Here is a 15,883-nt window from a genome sequence, read left to right as displayed (position 1 = left end):
CCTTCCTCTTTTCTTCTTCTTCATCTTTTTCTTCTTCTTCTTCTTCTTCTTCTTCATCCTCTTCTTCTTCATCTTCTTCATCGTCATCATCATTTTCATCATCTTCTTCTTCTTCATCCTCTTCTTCATCTTCATCATCTTCTTCTTCGTCATCTTCTTCATCATCTTCTTCATCATCTTCTTCTTCATCATCTTCTTCTTCTTCATCTTCTTCATCATCTTCTTCTTCTTCATCATCTTCTTCTTCATCATCATCTTCTTCATCATCATCTTCTTCTTCTCCTCCAGACTTTCCAGGGGAACCACAACCCTACAGATGTGGCCAGGTCGTTCCTGCCCAAGCAGACCCTGGCGCGCTACGTCCGCATCAGACCCATGTCCTGGGAGATAGGCATATGCATGCGCTTCGAGGTTTATGGCTGCAAGACCTCAGGTACACACACACACACACACACACACACACACACACACACACACACACACACACACACACACACACACACACACACACACACACACACACATGCACATATGCACACGCAAACACACACTCACACACACACACACACACACATGCACATATGCACGAGCAAACACACACTCACACTCACACACACACACACACACACACACATGCACAAATGCACGCGCAAACACACACTCGCACATACACACACATTTTCATTCTAATCTAGACCCTATTTACCATGCTTTCCAGTGCTCTAAGAAATCTAATTAATCCTGTTCTTGGCTGTGCAGAAGACAGCTTTGTGATTTAGAATAATCACTGCTTCCAAAGCCGGTCGAGGGTCATGCTAGGTAGTTATTCATTGTAAAAGTGCAATGGAAAACGGCAAAAAGGCAAGTTGAGTCATCGTACATCCAGTATTTACGATATTACTAAGCACAGCACTTGGTTCTTCCCAGAAATCCATCCTCTCTTATTTCCCTCAGCAGGAGAACATTATAAATATGGTATTACTCTGTTCCTCACTGCAGGGCTAGTGTGTGTGTGTGTGTGTGTGTGTGTGTGTGTGTGTGTGTGTGTGTGTGTGTGTGTGTGTGTGTGTGTGTGTGTGTTGTACAAGATGATTAAGAGTTTGGAATGACACAGGGAGGAAGTAGACCGTTTGTCTCTGTCCTCCAGTTATACTGCCCCTGTGTGTTCAGCTCAGCCACCTCGTATGATACACACACATGAGCACACAAACGCGCACACACACACAGACACACACACACGCACACACACACGCACACGCACGCACATGCACACGTACACGCACACACACACACACACACACACACACACACACACTCACACACACACACAGGGTGGTTCCCACAAAGACAAATCACACAGATCTCAGGACTGAGTGGATGTGTCTGAAATGGCATCCTATTCCCTATATGGTGCACTACTTTTGGCCAGAGCCCATAAGGACACAGCCTCAGTCTGACCCCTTCTCTACTCTCTCTCTCTCTCTCTCTCTCTCTCTCTCTCTCTCTCTCTCTCTCTCTCTCTCTCTCTCTCTCTCTGTCTCTCTGTCTCTCACACACACACACACACACACACTCACAAACGCAGACTACCCCTGTTCAGGCATGCTGGGGATGGTCTCCGGACAGATCTCAGACGCCCAGGTCACTGCGTCGTCGCACGCCGAGCGTGGCTGGGTACCGGAGAACGCCAGATTGCTGACAGGGAGGTCGGGATGGACCCAGCAACAGACCAGACAGCCCTTCAGGAACGAGTGGCTGCAGGTGGACCTAGGCCAGGACAAGCTGGTCAGCGGCCTGGTTATCCAGGGAGGACACCACAGGTAGGTAGCCTAGAGGACAGAGACGGGGGGCAGCAACCAGAGAGTTGGAACCTGTGTGTGTTTGTGTGTCTTTCTGGATCAATAAAGTTGTATTTTTATTCTATAGAGACAAGAATGTGTTCATGAAGAGGTTCAAGGTGGGTTACAGCAGCAACGGCTCTGACTGGACCATGGTGAATGAAGACAACGACGCCAAGCCTAGGGTAAGGGAAGCAGCCAGGGAATTCATGTTTTGGAATTCACCTCCTCCCACAGAGACCCACTGATCAATAGAAAATCATTCCGATCATATAGGATGTTGCCAAGATTGATGTTGACAAGAGCGCAACATGTCCTGTTGGTCAAGTCAAAGATGACATGTCAGTGTGTGGAAGCCATCAGCACCTAGCTAGTCCAAATATCCAGCAGTACTCTCTCCGTACTCCCTGTCACGGTCACAAGACATTGAACATCCATCTATTCCAGATGGTGGGACTCCTGATTTATGGCAGACAGAGGAAGATCTTATTTGTGTCCCAAATGGCACCCTGTTCCCTATGTAGTGCCCTACTTTGGACGAGGGCCCATAGGCCTCTTGTCCAAAGTAGTTTACAGCATAGAGAATAGGGTGCTATTTGGGATGCCACCCTAGATATCCCCCTGCCCTGTTTCCTGTGTCTTTTTATAAAGCTCCTTTCCAGCCTCCAATCTTCAAAGACGAACAGAGAGGAAGTCTATTTCAGTGGCTTCAGCCATACATCCCGGTAGCATCTCAAATGGCACCCTATTCCCTATATAGTGTACTACTCTTGTCAAAAGTAGTGCACTATATAGGGAACAGTGAGCCATTTGGGAGGCAGAGAGAATGTTTTTCAAACTGTCACACCAGGCTTCACTTTGATTGAGCGTTTTAGAGGGAAACATAAGAACCTAGGGCCTGGCACCATGGTGGTAGCAGGCCTGGTGTCCCGGACTCCCACTACCTGCTCACAGCACGGGCTAACCATTTTCACATGTCCTCTCGCTTTAAATAATATATTAAGGAGGAACTCATAGATCCTAGAGGTCTTCAAAGAAATGTGTTTTGTTTTGATAGAAAGTGGATTATTTTTCAATAGACTGGAGCCTCAAGGTGTGTGTGTGTGTGTGTGTATGTTTGCGTGCATGCATTTGTGTGAATCCTAACTAACAAACATTCCTTTTCTCCTGGCTCTCTTCCAGATCTTCATTGGGAACCAGAACCATGACACCCCAGAGCTGCGTACGCTGGGCCCTCTGCTGACTCGCTTCCTCAGGGTTTACCCAGAGAGAGCCACCCCCGAGGGCCTGGGCCTCAGACTGGAGCTGCTGGGCTGTGAGATCCAGGGTGAGATAGTGCAAACATCTCACACACACACAGTTTGGCTTAACAACGACAGCAACAGAGTGAACAAACAGATCTTGGACCAGACTAGCGTTATTTAAAAATAAATAAAAAGAATAATAATAATTTAACCTTTATTTAACTAGGCAAGTCAGTTAAGAACAAATTCTTATTTATAATGACGGCCTACCCCGGTCAAAACCTAACCCAGACGACGCTGGGTCAATTGTGCGCAGCCCTATGGGACTCCCAATCACGGCCGGTTGTGATACAGCCTGAAATCGAACCATGGTGTCTGTAGTGATGCCTCTAGCACTGAGATGCCGTGCCTTAGAACGCTGTGCCACTCTGGAGCCGCAGGAGCACTACAGTATTAGGATTAAAGGACTCCTCTGACAGGGTCTAGAGTTAGACATCAATCATAGTGGCCTCAGATGGAATCCCAGATAGGCTTCACTCACCTACTCCTAACTACAGACCTGAGACCTGGGTGAGTGACAAGCCTTGGGCAGTAGGGGGAGTAGTTGTGTAGACTTTTCTGCTTGATGACACTGTGTACCCTACCTGTCAGTCAGTGTGTTATGTGGGAGGGTTAAGACATGAAAGGCTGACGCATGCCAGGGCAGGTTGCACTGACTCTGGGCTGGTGGGGGGAGGAACAGTCACAGTGGGACGGCGAGGTGGGAGTGGGAATGAGGTGGGGGTGAGGTGGGATTGGGAGTGGGGGTGGGAGAGTGAGTGGCTGCGGGTTGGGGATATCTAGGTCTGGTATGGGGTGTCTGGTTACCTTAGTAGGGAGGAAGATGAGGATCAGTTAGTACAGGCCAGACGGTGGGGTAGTGGAGGGGAGAGGAGGGGAGAGGAGGTGGAAAAAAGAGGAGAGGAGGGGAGAAGAGGTGGAAAAAAGAGGAGAGGGAGTGTGGTGGCTCCCTTTATCTGTCTCAAATCAATATGATCTCCACATCAAAGAGAGAGCATGACATCCGAACACACACTCACTTGGGAACAAGCACACACTCACACTCACAGGGCCGCATCGGGAAATCCACTATGAGCAATCTACTCTAATTATCTTCCCAATTCTCCTTCACACCTTGATTCCAACCCCTCTGCAGCTACCAGGCTCTCCACACTTGGCTCTCCACACTCCGACTTTCTGTATCGATCTTGCTACCAGGAGCAGCCAGCCTCTCTCCACAGACTCGTGTTACCGGATCGTTTCCTATCTCCACCCAGACCATGTGCCCTGGAAGCCTGCTTGGTTTCACCATGTCAGTGTCATTATCATCTAAAATCAAACAAACGGCCATTTCCCCTAATCCAATCACAAATGTTGACCTGTAAACTGGCTGCTTCCTATAACCAAACAGCAGAGGTATCATTTCCCTGAAGGATTCTTCTCTCTCTCTCTCTCTCTCTCTCTCTCTCTCTCTCTCTCTCTCTCTCTCTCTCCACCCCCTCACTCTCTCCTCTCTCTTTCCCTCTCCAGAACCCACAACTCTCCCACCGACCACGCCTGTAGCGATCACGTTTGCTGTAACCACGTTCGCTGCCACCACGACCGCGTCTGTGACCACGCCCGCACCGACGTCAGAAGAGTGTGACGATGAGCAGGCCAGCTGTCACAGTGGAACAGGAACAGGAACAGGAGGGGAGGACTACGACACAACAGGTGCTGACCACCAGCCTCCCTTACTCTCTCTCGTCATCCCACTCTCCTTCTCACGCCCACCCTTTCTCTATCTATCCATCCTCATCACATCTCTCTCACTCTTCTCTACCCTACCCTAGAAGATTTATTGTTTGTAAATTGTTGTATTTTACATTTGTGTTACTGTCCTTGTGTATTCATGTTTTGTATTTTTTGGTGGACCCTAGGAAGAATAGCTCCTGCTTATGCAATTGCTAATGGGGATCCAAATATCTATCTATCTAATATATCTGATCTATCTATCCATCATTTGTGTTTGTATCCCTGACTGGGGCTTTGACCCACCCTCTGATCCATGAACCCCCCTGACTGTGCCCATCTGTGTGACAGGTGACACCACAGTGGCAGACCCTATCATGGAGGGAGACCGCATACCAGGTGAGAATGTCCATAAACTACCGGCTCATGTACTCCACCCATCCGTTCATGCATCCATCCCTCTCTCCGTCTCTCTTTCATTGTCTCTCTATAAAGCACATGAGGCAGATAATCATGGTTGGATTTTGACATGAAATACAGAACAGGATGGTAGATCTATTTTTTTTTATGTCTTTTTTTTCCTCAATGCGTATTTTTTTTCTTTCTTTTTTTGTATTTTCACCCCCTTTTTTCTCCCCAATTGGTAGTAGTTACAGTCTTGTCTCATCTCTGCAACTCCCGTACGGACTCGGGAGAGGCGAAGGTTGAGAGCCGTGCGTCCTCCGAAACAACCCAACCAAGCCGCACTGCTTCTTGACACAATGACTATATAATTGATGTCATCCAAACTACAGAGATGTTGCCAGATCTATGTGTGCTGTTGACCAGTGCTGGGTCCTGGTCTAATGTAGTGCGCTCTAAAATAAATAGGGTGCCATTTGGAACACAGCCGGTGTTTGGCCTTGAGATGGAAAAACATAACTGCAGAAACAGAAAAAGGAGCCTTGAGTCTCAATTAACTGAGCAAAAGAGTCATATGACAACAACCAGAGGGTACAACAACAGTTAGTTCTAATCTGAGTACTGCAACAACGTCTGACAACAAAAGAAACGTTCTTTGTAAAATAAAGAAAAAGGGGAAAAAAAGATAGCTAATGTCAAACGTGTCCATAAAATGTATATAGTATGTATAAGTTGGAAGTAGAAGCCTGAGTATGATTGTTTATTAGTTTACTCCAATTAGGGGAGGGGTGGTAGGGTTAGGGGAAAATAAAAAATAAGGAAAATATATTTAAAATAATTGACCTCAAAATGTATATGGGGGATTGACAATGATGCAGACAAAAGATTGATAGAAGCCACAATCTATCTGCAATAGTAAAGCATTATTTTTACTCATAGCTGTAGCACTAATTTGGATGCTGTGATTAACCACTGCCACCATGTTATGTTTTGTCCCAAATAGCCCATAATTCCCTTTATATTGCACTACTTTTGACCAGGGCCCATTGGGCTCTGATCAAAAGTAGTGCACTATATAGGGAATAGGGGCCCATTTGTAGCTGGCATAGAGGGGATGAAGTTTTTTGAGGTGTACATTCTGGAAATGGTTTAATCTTCATTACTGTTCTGTTCGTGGCACTCCTCCCTTCTCTCTGGAAGGTCCCTTCACTCTTCCTTCTCCTGGTACAAAACACATGGATCTGTGAATCTGTCTTTTGTTTAATATGAAATATTGTATCTAAGTTTGAGTGCCTTCAAGTTACTGTCAGAAATTGTAATTTTCCTGAAGAAAAATGGTGTGCTTGCTTCTTCAGCTGTTCAAAAGTATTTTCATATATTTTATTTGTTAGAGGGAAATGATAAATTACACGTTGTTACTTCCTTACCTCACTCTCTATTCACGTTGTGTAATATTAAGTCAATAATAGTTACAGCCAGAGGAAACGAGCTAGGTTACTTACAAGGTCGACCTCTTTTCCAGAGTACCTGTGGTTTGCATGTGACTTTGGCTGGGCGGACAACCCATCGTTCTGCGGCTGGACACTGGAGACGGATGCTGGTGCTGGGTGGATGATTCAGACCAGCGGGGCCCCTACAGTCCACAAAGGACCCAACCTAGATCACACAGGTGAGAGGACAGAGAATGCACACACACACACACCCAACCTAGATCACACAGGTGAGAGGACAGAGAATGCACACACACACACACACACACACACACACACACACACACACACACACACACACACACACACACACACACACACAACACAGAGTGCACACACATGACACAGAGTGCATGTGGACACACACACAATAATATTACTGTAGTAAATAAGAACTATCACAATGAACATGGACTCAGCAAATAGCTACTTAGCTTGTCTCTTACTGCCCTCTAAAGGAGGTCCAGGAAATTTCATCTACATGCAGCTGGCTGCTGAGACCGAAAGGAAGGAGAAGGAGGCAAAAGAGGAGAGGATGGAGGAGAGGGTGGCACGCCTAGCCAGCCTGCCCGTCACCGCCCCTGACGCAGACCTGTGTGTGTCCTTCTGGTACCACATGTTCGGGGAGCACGCTGGCACCCTGCACATCAAACAGAGCAGGGAGACAGAGGAGGGACGGGCTGAGGCACTGCTCTGGACTGTCAGTGGACACCAGGGCAGCCGATGGAGGGAGGGACGAGTGCTGGTGCCCCACTCTAACAAACCCTATAAGGTAAAGCACTAGGCTAGACCTTGGTCATGAGCCTGTTAGACCTTGGTTAGGTTCCAAATGGCACCACATTCCCTTGTAATGCACCATATGGGCCCTAGTCAGAAGTAATGCATTATGTGGGCCCTAGTCAGAAGTAATGCATTATATGGGCCCTATGGTCAGAAGTAATGCATTATATAGCAGTATTTCACGTATATGTTTGTGTTGTTGTTGCTAGGTGGTGATTGAGGGAGTGGGAGACAGGAGCACAGGACATATCGCGCTGGACAATATCAAGATCCTGGATGGACTCACAACAGAGGAGTGTAAGGGTAAGTGTCACTGCCCTGGCCTATAACTCTCTGCTAGGGCTGCACAGCCTGGTTGGAATATTCCTGGAATCAGGAGGGAATTAGTAGGAAATAAGCAGGAAATACGGATTCCTCCAACCAGGATTTCTGGAAAAACTGAAACATTTGGGAAAGTTAGCGGAATTTTTGCAACCCTCTTTGCTCTCTAGTTTTGGTGCTTTATTACACTTCTGATCCTGCTTAAGATGTGTAACAACTCAAATAACGTGGCCATTTTGGATGGGTGTTGTTTTTCCCCCTTTAGATCCAGATATACCAGAGGCTCCTACGTCCCAGCCAACAGAGATCTGCATATTCCGTAAGTACACTACCTCAGTGCTCATTCATGGTTATAATATTTTTTTAAAGCTTGTGGGTGACGAGCCTCCTAACGTCTAACCTATGCTAAGCCTATATGTATCCAGCTATTCATACTTTTTTAAGGCTCTTTCCATCCTTAAAAAATAAAGTGAAGCGAGACAGGAAAGGAAGGAGGAGAGATGGTGTGCTAGAAGGCCCCCACACCAGCACTGGCATACATGTGCGTTCCGAAGGCAGCGGCAGGAACTGATAGACCACCCCAGGCCACTAAAGTCGTTTTTTTCTGTCTCCATTTCAGCAATAGACCCGTACTACCCAGCGGTAGTGGAGAACAGCAAGCTGGGTGGCCCAGGCAACATGCTGAAAACCCTGGATCCCATCCTCATCACCATCATCGCTATGAGCGCTCTGGGGGTCTTGCTGGGGGCTATCTGTGGTGTCGTCCTTTACTGTGCCTGCTCACACGGCCACATGTCCGACAGCAGGAACTTGTCCGCTCTGGAGAACTATAACTTTGAGCTGGTGGACGGAGTCAAGCTAAAGAAGGACAGCAAGCTGAATGCACAGAACAGCTACTCAGAGGCGTAAGCTAAAGGCGTGAGCTTCCTCTGAGGGAAGGGAGCACAAGCAGCCTCATAGCTGGAGGAACTAGACCACCGGACGGAGGGTTGGGACCCAAACGGCACCGTATTCCATATATACTGCACTATGTAGGGGATAGGGTGCCCTGTAGGGCACTATGTAGGGGATAGGGTGCCATTTTGGACGCAGTCAGCCGTAGAGATGGTAGGAGGTTGTGACCGAGTCATGATATTCTCAGGAGCTGCAGTGAAAGGAATTTACCAGTAGGGGGCACTGTGTATAAAGAAAATGTGTACAGCAAAAAGGATGATTTAGTTTTTTGGATGTTTTGTGACGTGCTTTGTTTTTATGTAATCATGCTGGTGTTGAGACCAATTAATATGAAAGTATTTATCATGTTTTTGTTATTTTTCTTCTGAAAATATATGATTTTTCATTTTTCTTCTGAAGTCAATACTGTTTCACAGAAAGAAAGAGCATAAAAACTTTGATTCACTATCCTGACGTGCGGCTGGCTATTCAGCTGGCCATGTTATGTTTCTGTTGTATGTCTGCATCGATTTGTGCATTTTGTGCGTGTGTGAGTATGTGTGTGTGTGTGTGTGTGTGTGTGTGTGTGTGTGTGTGTGTGTGTGTGTGTGTGTGTGTGTGTGTGTGTGTGTGTGTGTGTGTGTGTGTGTGTGTGTGTGTGTGTGTGTGCGTGTGTGTCCAGAGGGGTGCTTGCCCTGGCCCTAGACCTGTGTCTAGTTCCGACAGTGCCTTTTGAAAGTTTGTGTTGCCTTTTCTCTACTGATTCTGTTCATAGCAGTAGGCATAGGCATCCACTGGTAGAGTCTGATTCTGTTCTGATCACAGCAGTACATAGGCATCCACTGGTAGAGTCTGATTCTGTTCTGTACATAATTATGTATAAGCATCGGCTGGTAGAGTCTGATTCTGTTCTGATCATAAGAGTGCGTAGCCATCGGCTGGTAGAGTCTGATTCTGTTCTGATCATCATAGCAGTACATAGGCATCGGCTGGTGGAGTCAGATTGGCAGGACTTCATGCCATCCCCATAGTACATGACACATCCAACTTATTGTACATAGGTTTTAATATATTTGAGCGGCCTTTTATATAAAAAAAATACAAACTGCTGCAGTATCCTTTCTTTGTGCTCTCTGTATCATAGGTGATGTTGTCTGGATGTCATCATGTATTTAATGGGTATTTTGTGTTGTTATGTTCCATTGGTGCTCTCACAATGCTGCCTGGAAAAAGAGTGCGTTATTATGGCCAATGGTTATGTTCGCTACAAGAAGAGAGTGAGGAGCCCATCAGCTGTCTGAAATGACACCCTATTCCCTGATCAATAGTAGTGCACTATATAGGAAATAGTGTGGCATTTGGGACGCAACCAGACAACAGACTGGAGGGGGTGAAGCATCTCTAGGAGAGAAAAAAATGTATGCCACTGCTATGACAATACTTGAGCCAGTTTCCCAGACACTGATTAAGAATCTCTTTGAGAATGCTTTTTAGTCCTGGACAAGGCTTAATTTGGGTTCTGGGGAACTGGCCCTACATGTCTATGGTAGAATGATGGACCTTGCTGGAATGAAAGATACTCTTCTGCCATGCTGTTTTCATGTACTGTAGCTTTCATCCTATGTGCTCTCCTTTTGTCTGTATTGAACGCTAACGTAAAAAGTTCATGAAAAACGATGTACTATATAAAACGGCGAAAACATGGATCCAAGGTTCAATAAATGGATGTAATATAGCTATACCGTTTATTCCTTCGGCCGGGGTCTATTTGAGCTTCTATGTTTCGCCTCTGTCATGTTTCCTTCATTCGGGGAACCTAGTTAGACAGATGCTTCATGGTTCTGCTTTGAGCTCTTAATGGTATTTCATATTCCATAGGATTAGAATCATTCGAATTAGAATGAGTCATTCCTGTTTCTATGGTTCCACCACTCAAAAATGTAAGGGCCTAATGTTTTGGTGTGGTTCTCTTCAATAGGAAAGGATGCTGCAGCACTAGATGTGAAAACAATGTTGCACTGATATATTTAAAAGATCTTTGTGTTGTTTATGATATTGTTTTGTGAAAAAAGCGAGAGAGAAAGCGAGAGAAGGATAAGACAGTGTTACAGATAACTATTTTATATGGTTTCAGATGACATGATATAATTCTGAAATGTACAATTATGGAGATGTTTTTCATTATTGAAAAAGCTATACACGTCTCTTTACTTACGTAATGTTTATATTTAGTTGGTATGTTATATCACCTTGTGTTTTTGTACTGTCACAAATGTCTGTGCCATTTTTTTCTACAAAATGTTTTTTTTTTCAATACTGCTAAATGTAATTTGCCATCCCAGATATAAAAAAAAGAAAAGAAAAAATGATTAAGCAGTTAAGGCCTTATTGACTGAGGTAATTATGTTTCTATACTTGGACCCAAATGTCCGCATTCCCTATACTGTGCAATACCTTTGTCCAGGGCCCATAGGGCTCTAGTCAAAAGTAGTGCACTATGTAGGGAATATGGTGCCATTTGACTCCCTGGTCAGCTTCAATACCTATGTTGTCTCTGACTGATCAATGACTACTACATTCCAAAGAATTGGATCAAATAAATGTTTGAATAAGATTCATTCTTTCAAGTGGGTTCAGCTCAAAGATAAGGGCCAAATCCTAACTTCCATTTACGTCTAATTTATATTTACAGTGGGTTTCCATAGCAGACGACAAGGGACGTTGAAACATCGAAATCCTTTCATTTTCAATAGAGGGAAGCGAAGTGAGCGAGGGCGCGAACAGGGCCAAAATTGAGGATGGCTGAATTTTATGCAAATGCTCCGCCATTGACCAATCCCTTTGGCTTCCAGCCTCTGCTGGATTGGCTGTTGATACCTAACAGTACCTAGCATGCTTTTTGTTTGCTTGCACCCCACATGAGGGTGAAGCTAGCGTGGCTATATGATTTAAAGCTGATAGTGGAAATCCCCTGTTAGATCTGGATTCAATCAATATCGCAAAAAATCCACAAATGTAAAGGTAATTTCATAATGAGCCGACATATGCAACATTTACCGTGAATGCAGTCTCCGCGGACGCGGGAACATTGCCTTTAAATTTCAATTGCGCTATAATGCGGATCTTCCGCAATACTTCTGCGATATGGATTGAATCCAATATAAATTAGACTTAAATTGAAGTCAGGATTTGCCCCATCTACCCGGACTTGTCTCTTTCTCGTGTGGCCTGTGTAATCTCCACATTGAACACTGGAGGACAGTGTTGTATAAAACGCTTTGTATTGCAACGGCTGTAGCATGACCTCCCCCAAATCAATGGCAACAAATCAAGAGCATCGTCACTCCGTTTCTCATTCAGTAGATTAGGGCATGCATGATCAAATAAAGTAAATTACCAGCGCTACTCAGTTCCTGTAAAGTTCAGCTGTTGCAGGTAGAGATACCATGTGCGAAGACTTGCATGGTTAGGATGAGGTTTCCTGAGAAAGCCACCATGATTAAGTGCCATCACCCCCATAGAGCTATCAGGCATAGAGCTATACTTAATATCACCATAGAGCTATAGTTAATATCACCATAGAGCTATAGTTAATATCACCATAGAGCTATACTTAATATCACCATAGAGCTATAGTTAATATCACCATAGAGCTATACTTAATATCACCATAGAGCTATACTTAATATCACCATAGAGCTATACTTAATATCACCATAGAGCTATAGTTAATATCACCATAGAGCTATACTTAATATCACCATAGAGCTATACTTAATAAAGGCTTTATTCTTTCACCATTACACAGCAAAGACAGCACAGAATGCTGTATGTACAGCAATGTAAGGCTGACCTCAAAACCCAAAACAGGGAAAAGGTTGTTCAGGCATTTTCCTGAGAATGTCCTTTTGAACCACACTTCCCACAGCCCACTTGATAGGGCAGGCCTACCAAAATATGTCCTACTTGTGCTTCTCTCTGTTAGTGGGTTTGCTGCACTCTGTGGGACCTGACATTCCTCCCTGGTTTAGACAACATATGTTTTTAACATAATGAGTAACATAACCTGTGCACTGGAACTGAGGACCTAAACACAAAGTACAGATATCCTGATTGGGCATTTTTAAATGACAAAAGACAAACAAATATGACAAGCAACGTTTGAAATGTTGTTTTGGTTGTGACGAATTATTTGGCTGCACAATAACATTATCCTAACATCATCAAATACATTGATTAGAATACAAAGATTATCATTCTGTGTTTATGTAATGTCTTTCATTTACAGCTTAATTGGAACCTAGATTAATTTCTCATTACTTATCCATTGATCATTTACTAATTGAATTGAATTATAATGTATGACTCATACATTAGCACTGATTAAGTTAAACATGTATTCATTATGGGATGGTAATTAGGAGGTACTAGATGAGTGGCTGATGATTTGGGGGAGAGATCCCTGTTGCTTCATGTGAGTGTTATTTAGCCACAGGGGGGGCTCAAGTATGCACAACAGCAGCTGTGCAGTCATTGGTTGATGACACAATGTCTAAATGTGTGCAGATCTAGGCAAGTGGCAAGGCCCCCAACATTTATAGATACCCCTACCCGAGGTATAACAAAACACAACCACGTTTTACCATATCTCTAAGGTCTCCCATGAATGAAATGAATGGTTGTGTAAAAATATTTGACTGCAAACGCGGTTACATTTATACTGTCGATATTGTGACACACCCACTTAACTGTAACAGTGCAGAATAATGAGCTGTGGGGTGATCCGTTTTCATTTCTACAATTCAGTACAGGCAGTCAACAGATGCAGCTTGCGTACCAAATGAGACCCATTGACTAACTGGAATGCTATCCCAGCCTGAATAATGGAGGGATAGTAATGGAGGGATAGTTGGTTGTCTGGTTGTGAAGGAAAGTCTGTGAAAGGGCTGTCACAGACAGACTTGCCTTTAGATCTTTCCAACGCCTAATTGGCCTGTGGGTGGAGTTTATTATGTTGAATGTGGCCAGAAGTCCTTCAGGTCATATTCCTTTGGAAGTCCGGTAGGATGATAATTTGGCCGATATTAACTGTGGTTGGTTGGCATTGATTACGGACTGGGGCACGCCCAGCTGGAGAGTGACATAACCTGTGAGGGTTACTTAGAAGTTAGTTAGAGTGTAGCTAGGTCATAGACTATGACTAAGAAGCATTGGTTATGAGGGACATAGTACAGCTCCACACACATTTACATTTGATGAGGATCCCTGGGCTTTGATGGACAGTAAAAGGGTTGCAGAGGAGGTGGAGCAGATCAAGCATGATGCACAAAGACCACTATCTCACAGTCAATCCCCATCCACCATAGATGATTACATACTGCAAGTTTTACCATTCTAATGCACCTCTTGTTTGCCATAAATGGGGCATATGTCCGTGTTGGGATTACTGTAGTTTCCAAGACCAATGCATGAGTCACCTCAACATGAAAGCTCATACTTCACATGCGTGACCAGTTCAGGTGTCACATGGGCTAGCCAGCCATGGTTGGTAGCGAAATAGGTTGCAAATTAGGTAATGCATGCCAGCAATTTCCAGATGGCATTTTGGCCTAACATAATTGCAAGAGTAGGGGCTAAACATACTGTATAAAATCCACCTTAGACTGGAAAAAATGACAGTGTCTGAGCCCACTTGCCTTAGAGCTGATTACCTTAGTCACAAGATCAAACAACTGTATGCATTTTTGTCAGGCAGGACCATACAGGGAGTTTTTCCTAGCCACCGTGCTTCAACATCTGCATTGCTTGCTGTTTGGGGTTTTAGGCTGGGATTCTGTAGAAGCACTTTGTGACATCTGCTGATGTAAAAAGGGCTTCATAAATACATTTGATTGATTGATTTGGTTGAGGCAGCAGTGAATTATAGCAGTTTGCCTATTTAACAGCAACCAAAAAGTGAAGTTTACATTCATCATAAATATTCAGAGTTTATATTTCTGACTATTGTATCTGTGTGCTTACAGGTCTATATATTAAAATATCCTAATGTTGTTTGTTTGTGTATGTAGAGCAGACAACTGACTACTTGCAATTTTGGGATACAATATCTATCAATTTAACCACTTTTGCAGTAAAACATTGTTATACAACTGTCCATTTCATATATGGCATAACTTAGAGATATGGAAACATGGTTGTGCTTTGTTTTACGTTGGGTAGGAGTATCTCAAAAACGGAAGCCCTTTTTGAGGATATGCCACTAGGCTTATCGTCACTGTTCTCATTTGACTATGCACACACACTCATTCCAAGAACACATCATATCTTTTATAATAATGTTTAACAGAGGAATAAATCAATTAAACCTATATTACGCAGAGCCCTACTCAGTGTCAGTGATATGTCTTGTCTTGTTTTTCAGTTTACACCACCTAGAAAATACATTGTAACTCTTTTATAATATATTATAATATATTTCACTTAGCAGACCCATTTATCCAAAGCGAGTGACTTACAGTCATGCGCGCATTTTTACGAAAAAAGGGAGCAAACTTCTTTAGCAGACTCAAAGTAAGATAGCATAAATGATGTTGTCTTACAAACAAACAATGCTCTGCCAAGTAAACAAGAGGGTCACTAAAGCTTCCTGTTTCACTGATCACATAAAGAACCCAATAGTGGTTTCACTAAACTACAGTGTCTCTCAGGAGGAGTTTAGTATTGTTTTTCACTGAGCAAAATTCAATTTTTGTAGTTTAATTAAACACAAGCATCTCCCAAAAAATTGTGTTTGAGAGTATAGTCTCACGTTTGATCTCCAGAATGTCTGCTCTCTTTCTGAGGTAAGAGCGTTGAATCATCACTTAGTAACAGCAGTTATCAGTAGGTAGGACCGGAAGCCTTCCAGACAAGTTATAACGTGTGTCATATATTAAACCATCCTTATCTGAGTAAATACAACTTTGTATCTAAACAAATTACTGTGTGTGTGTGTGTGTGTGTGTGTGTGTGTGTGTGTGTGTGTGTGTGTGTGTGTGTGTGTGTGTGTGTGTGTGTGTGTGTGTGTGTGTGTGTGTGTGTGTGTGTGTGTGTGTGTGTGTGTGTG

General features: G+C 44.0%; 1 protein-coding gene across 2 annotated transcripts in view; it reads left to right on the top strand.

Moving 5' to 3' along the window:
- LOC115156870 (neuropilin-1a) overlaps positions 1-11,392 on the top strand; it is a 56,954-nt gene extending 45,562 nt beyond the window's left edge. For both annotated transcript variants that reach the window (XM_029704663.1, XM_029704661.1), the window contains exons 8-18: positions 289-433; positions 1,586-1,820; positions 1,927-2,023; positions 3,021-3,165; positions 4,652-4,834; positions 5,204-5,251; positions 6,777-6,923; positions 7,203-7,516; positions 7,734-7,827; positions 8,111-8,164; positions 8,465-11,392. In XM_029704663.1, the coding sequence (XP_029560523.1) occupies positions 289-433; positions 1,586-1,820; positions 1,927-2,023; positions 3,021-3,165; positions 4,652-4,834; positions 5,204-5,251; positions 6,777-6,923; positions 7,203-7,516; positions 7,734-7,827; positions 8,111-8,164; positions 8,465-8,754 (1,752 nt within the window). In that variant the 3' untranslated portion in view covers positions 8,755-11,392. The remainder of the gene's footprint in view (positions 1-288; positions 434-1,585; positions 1,821-1,926; positions 2,024-3,020; positions 3,166-4,651; positions 4,835-5,203; positions 5,252-6,776; positions 6,924-7,202; positions 7,517-7,733; positions 7,828-8,110; positions 8,165-8,464) is intronic.
- The last annotated feature ends 4,491 nt before the right edge of the window (positions 11,393-15,883 follow it).

The sequence above is a fragment of the Salmo trutta genome, chromosome 21, assembly GCF_901001165.1.
Source record: "Salmo trutta chromosome 21, fSalTru1.1, whole genome shotgun sequence".
Taxonomy (NCBI): Eukaryota; Metazoa; Chordata; class Actinopteri; order Salmoniformes; family Salmonidae; genus Salmo; species Salmo trutta.
The sequence above is the reverse complement of the archived record's forward strand: the minus strand, read 5'-3'. Positions and strand labels throughout refer to the sequence as shown.